This window comes from Rattus rattus, chromosome 4, assembly GCF_011064425.1.
Source record: "Rattus rattus isolate New Zealand chromosome 4, Rrattus_CSIRO_v1, whole genome shotgun sequence".
In the NCBI taxonomy this organism is placed as follows: Eukaryota; Metazoa; Chordata; class Mammalia; order Rodentia; family Muridae; genus Rattus; species Rattus rattus.
In genome coordinates, this window is record NC_046157.1 from 129,186,444 (window position 1) to 129,192,443 (window position 6,000).

The 6,000-nt window shown below is 44.8% G+C and overlaps 1 protein-coding gene across 1 annotated transcript in view; it reads right to left on the reverse strand.

Annotated features, from left to right (window-relative positions):
* The window catches only part of Ankrd44 (ankyrin repeat domain 44), a 277,873-nt gene that overhangs the window by 74,834 nt on the left and 197,039 nt on the right, over positions 1-6,000 (reverse strand). Inside the window, exons 15-16 of the mRNA XM_032901107.1 lie at positions 3,798-3,878; positions 807-918 (exon numbers count right to left, since the gene is read on the reverse strand). Coding sequence (XP_032756998.1) covers positions 807-918; positions 3,798-3,878 — 193 coding nt within the window. The remainder of the gene's footprint in view (positions 1-806; positions 919-3,797; positions 3,879-6,000) is intronic.

Genomic DNA, 6,000 nt, shown 5'->3' on the forward strand with positions numbered 1-6,000 from the left:
AAGTACTTGCTGATCAACCTGGTCTCTCTGTCTCTGTCTCTGTCTCTGTCTCACTCTCTCTCTCTCTCTCTCTCTCTCTCTCTCTCTCTCTCTCTCTCTCACACACACACACACACACACACACACACACACACACAGTATTTCTAGCAACCGTTTTCTTCCTCTCTTCCAACAGGCTGTCTCCTTTAGGTAAAGCAGGCTCTCTGTTTGCCACAGTCCCCATCAGGCCTGACTGTCTTATACCTGATCTCACTCCCCCCTCCACATTTCAAGTCACAGTGGACATTTCAATTTTGGGTCTTACAACCATCACTGAGAAAAGAATTCAGACTTCAACACCTCCCACCCCAGGTATCTCTTAGTCATTTGATTTACTTTAAGTTCAAATTCTATTCTTGTCCCTTGCCAGTGTCTTTCTACTCCAGACATGGGACTGGCCCAAATGAACCCATGTGCCTAATGACTAAACAAGTCAAGTACTAAGTTATAGTACTGTTCAAGAGTACTGCAGTGCTAAGTTCTTTCCAGGAAAGAGTTACTTGGTTTTATTGAAACATCCTAGTTATCTTTAAAACAAAAGCTGTGTCTACACACAGTTCTATCATTCCTACACAATTACTGCGGATGAGTCCACCGCCAATCAGATGAGGACAGACAGGAACAAAGAAATCGACATCCCATAAGGTTTCTCTTAGCAGAAACTATCTTACCAGAAATTCCTAGTGATGACTAAATGAGGTGAGGGGTTGCTGAGAGTCCAGGGCTACTGTTGTGTTAGAAAACAGCGAACAGACGAGACAACTCACCAGTTCTAGACACTGCCTGTGGCCATAGGCCGCAGCATAATGGATGCTGTTGTAGCCTTCCTTGTCCCGGATGGATGGGTTTGCGTCGTTCTGAAGCAGAAACTCTAGACATCTGTAAGCATAAAGGTGCAGTCTCAGAAACACCTCTGGGCCAGAAGGGATAATTAGCACAAACCCGTCTACTGCAGACTCCACCAAGCACCGTGAGAGTGTGAAGGAGCCTATTACAAAGGAGCTTTATGTGCAGGGGCGGGGGAAGCCAATGCTCTCTTTATCTGCCTTCGTTTCATCTTAAAATAATGCCTCTAGAAGTCAGGGAAAGCTGTAGAAAGAGTGGGTAATTAAATGTCGTTTCCCCCTTCTTATCCTAAGGTACAGAACATACCTGTCATCAGGATTACTGGATAATAAGAATATGATCTCTTGTGTTCACAAGTCTCAAACGTAGTAAAGGAGGAGTCAAGTTCTTGCAACTGGGAAGGCCCAAGTGGAGAAGGGACTAATTCTGACATCGCTATTAGAGGTGAAGGTTAAGTTGTTAAAAATTGGAAGTTTAAAATAGATTGGGGAGAAAAGAACCCAAGAGTGGGTGGAATAACAAAAAAACAAAAAAAAAACAAAAAACAAAAAACAAAAAACAAAAAACAATGGAGTGGCCAACCACTTAAAAAGCATGAAGAATCCATTCAGTGACTACACTTGAAGGGAAAACCTTAATCTGTACCACAGGAGTATAGACTGGACAGAATCATGAATATCAAAAACCTTTTCTGAGATAGTTATAATTTTTCTGAAACAGTAACAAAATGGGCCATTCTAGGATTTTCTGCGATGACAAAGCTGTGTTTGCAATGTCAAAGGCAGAGGAGCTTGGTTTGATCTTTGCTGAAGAGCCCCAAGCTCTAGAACCCAGCACTATGGGGTACACAGAGATCCAATATCTGCTTTACGGGAGGCAATAGTTAACCAGCATGCGGCTGTACCATTTCCATCACCATGATATAAATATGTCCCCAACAAGACCATGCTGATTCAGTTCCCCACTCTAATCAAGGTTTGTTAATCTTGACTTTTTTTGAAACAGAAATCTCATAGAGCCCAGGCTGGCCTCAAACTCACCACTTACTAAAGATGACTTTGCATTTCTAACCCTCTTCCTTCTATCGCCCAAATTATGGGATTACCCACACTTGGCTCTAAGGGTTTTCAGATTCTAGATACAAGCCGACCCGTTAAATGAGATTTTGCTGTGGGAACGTTCTATCGTTTATCCATAAACTTTGAATTCACATTTACCTACCTTTTTGTTGAGGGCCAAAAGGATTAAAAAGACAAACTGGTTCTTTAATTTCTACAAAACTAAAGAAAATTAAATTTGTAAACACAATCTACTTGCCATCCTTATCTATAAAATGCTCCAAAAAAGTTGAAGTCTTGTTAAAGTCCTGCTGATATGCTTGCTGTCTTTTGTCCTTCACACCTTAAAAGGAAGTGCTTTCCTATTTGGGTTATTCAAGATCTGTGGACGGGATCCTATGCATGACTCACTGGACGATGAGTGTAGCTCTTTACATAAATCGTCCATGAAGAATAGCATTCTATGGACACACAACCCCCAGCCTCTGACTGGGCTACAAAAAAAAAAATCATTTGATACACTGAATTTCTAATTTGGAAAATATTAAGAATTCCTCTCAGAGAATTATTTAGTCCAGGACATAGCTAAACTACATGACAACTGTGGAATACAGCAGCAGAAGCACTGTGGAATTTGGATATACTCCACACAGATCCTAGGGAAAAAAGGGAATCCAGTGTTCAACTAGTGAGGCTTATCTTTCCTACTCCCGGGCTAACTAGCAGTTCATCCACCTGAGATACAAAATCAACAGGTCCCTGGCTTGGATAGATGTGTGGTCTCATTTTGCAAGATGGAGCTCAGGGCTGCTGTTTCTGGCCCTTCCTCTCCTGACTTGCCCCCTTCCTCCCTAGTGAGCATGGGTGGTCACAGGGCAAGCCTGCAACTCAGTGGGGAAAGGGAAGCTTTCTAAAGTATCTTAAAATTCTCTGTTTTTTTTAACATCATCCTTGTAAATCTATGTGCATTATAGTGAAACTTGGTCATTCTGTCTTACTCACAGCAGTGCCTGTCCCTGTCACAGAAATACTCAGGTATGTCCTATAACCCACACCAGGGCTATCCTCTGTGTCCATAGCATAGACACAGGGACATGAGAGAGCAGAAGGGGAAGTGGACAGGCCTTAGGGTGAATACAGCATTCAGGCACAGAAACTCATCTCTCTGGCAACGTGAGGAGAAAATAAACACACTCTGGGCCATGAGGCACAAAGTGGACAGACTGGCTCACTTGCTTCTTCACTTATTCACTAGGTCTTGCACTAGCTAAGTGTCAGGCTCACCACTGGCCACAGGTCTCTGCTCTGTTTGTGACTGGACTACGAAGGAGTGCCCTTGTGTCCATGGCCCTGAGCAATGGCAAATACTCCAAACCTTTCACAGCGACAGGGAAGCCCCTGTCTGAAGCCAGTCAGGGGCAAATGAGGTGAAACTGGTCAGGGGTAGCTGTTTCCAAAAAGGCAGGAGGTTATCTGTAAGTCAAGGGTCTGAGGGGGATTTCACACTAAGATCTGAAGACCTTTACTTATAGAATCGGATACGTAGCTATCCCCAGGTCACCAGAGTAGACCCTAAGGTCCCAAGTGGAAGTTGAGCATGTCTCCGTGGCATCGGATACAAGACAGAGTCAGATATGAGATTTAAGGCCTGAGGCTGCTGGCCCGTCACAGTGGTAGTCAAAGCAAGCATATGATTTAATAAAGAATTCCACACACAGGAACAGCGGAATGGCTGGATGTGTTAAAGGCGAGCCCATATCCCATCCCTTCCTCGGGATTCTAAATGAAACCCCCAGCAGGAGGGCATGCATGTGACAACCCAGAGGCATCCCATTCCTGAGTTCAGACACTTACAGCGCGGCGTCCTTCCCCTTCACTTCCCTGGCCCTTTCAAGTTCTTCAGAATTGTCATGGGCGTTGCCTAAGATCATCTTACTGTTCGGTGCAGGAGATAGAAAAAAAAAAACACAATTAAATTTTAATTAAAAACTTGTTGATAGTTTTTGCACAATTATATCTCAGTAATTTGTATCCCACCCCAAGGTCATCCAGGAAATTTATTTTCTCCCAAGGAATCCAACTGAGAACATCTCGCTTTCCTAAAACTTCTTCCTGGCTGTGAGTGATTAAGACCAGAATCAAGTTGCCTGCCCCACTAAGGACTAAAACTTTCCAAGTAAGAGGCAGCACCTTAGCCCAGGCTCCTCCGCCCTCCACCACACACTCATGCTCTCTGGCCAGCCCAGCGTCTCACGTCCTCTAGGGGATTCTTGATTATGTAAAAACAAAATGAAGCAGGGCCGTGCATGTTCATTCGTGTGGGTGTACATATATGTGCAGGTCAGAGGTCAACTTTGGGCATCCTTTATTGAGAGCCATCCGCCTGGGCTTTGAGACAATGATGCTCATTGTTCTGCAGGTCATCTAGCAGGCTAAATTCACTGGTCAGCCAGCTGGCCGTCATGCCTGCATGGTATTTTAAGGTTTATTCCTGTATTATTTTTATTTACATGTATCTGTGTGTCTGTGTGAGTGAATGTCACATGTGTGAGATGCCATCCAGTGAGAGAGACTCCTTAGAACTGGAGTTATATGTGATTGTAAGACAACTGAACTTGGGTCCTCTGAAAGAGCAGCAAGCTCCCTTAACTAATAAACCATATCTCCAGTCCAGATCCCTAGGTACATGTATGTGGGTTCTGGATATCAAAATCAGACCTCATGTTTGCATGGAAACATTTTACCAACTGAGATACTTCCCCAGCTATATGTGTATATACATGTATGTATAGATAGTTGTTGTTTGTTCTTTAAGACAGAATTTCATGTAGCCCAGGCTATCCTCAAACTTGAATTCCTGATCCCCTTCCTCCTACCTGCAAATTGCCAAGATTCCATGTATGTGCCACATGGGGACACATGTGCCATGTATGTGTGGGACAGTGAAAGACACCCTGGCTCCCGGTTGAGGAGGTTTGAAACCCTGGTGACCCTGAGAGACGGTAGGCTTTTTTCCTGACTCCCTGGAAACCAGGCCCATCACTAGCCCACAGCCCTCCATACATTTCTGACCATTCGTCACCGAAGGGCAACACCCCAAGCCCCTTCCCAGGTAGAGGACATGACCACAGATGGCCCAAGACAAATCTCCATTATAATGAGGTACCTAAAGGCCTAGAGGCTTAGCCAATGAATTTCCCTTCCTAGACACCCCTCCCTGCAAAGGGTCTTTAAACTCAGGCCCACTCCCAGAAGTGGGGTATGGCTTTACTCATCCACTTTCCGCCATGACAATAAATGCCTTAAACTACGGACTGCCTCTTTTCATCAGGACCCACTGTGGGGAGACAGAGAGACCCTTCTCCTACCGAGCACTGTCTTATCTCCCGAAGAAAGCTCAGGCCAAGGACCACCCCAACAGGACCAGTGGGAGCTGCCCTCCTCTTTCCCCTTGGTCCAGGGCTGGATCCAGCCCCACAGGCCCCCACTCTGTTCTCAGCTCCCAAGAGCCTGAGAACCAGACAGCCCCAGGCTCCTTTCAGGCTCAGGGACCCCCAGCCCCAGTCAGCTCCAGCTTTAACATGCCTCAGACTGCGCTCCCCCACCCCTGCGGCCGGACACCTGCTCACCGGTGGTGTGGGTAGGTACCATCACACTTCCCGCTCCATCTCCCCAAGCATCCAAGCCCCGAGGCAGAGCATATGCGGGATCCCACTTAACCTACATGCCACCTCTCCTGGTTTTTTATAAATATTTCTTAAACACTGGGTCACAACCTATTACTAAGTGAAATCAATTACACTGAAGTTATCAAAATAAGATAGAAAATATAATGTATCACATACAGTAAAATGTGGTTTGTGAACTCTTTTTTTTTTTTTTTTTTTTTTTTTATGGAAGCTTAATAAAAGCTTTATTTTCTGAGTGATCAGGGAGTTGGCCAGTTCAGGATCTGAATGCAACCCTGAAAGGAGATTGTACGACATTTGTATAGGATGGGAACACAAAGCCAGGGGGACCGGGTGGGTTGTTGCACTGACTAATCATATTTTTATTT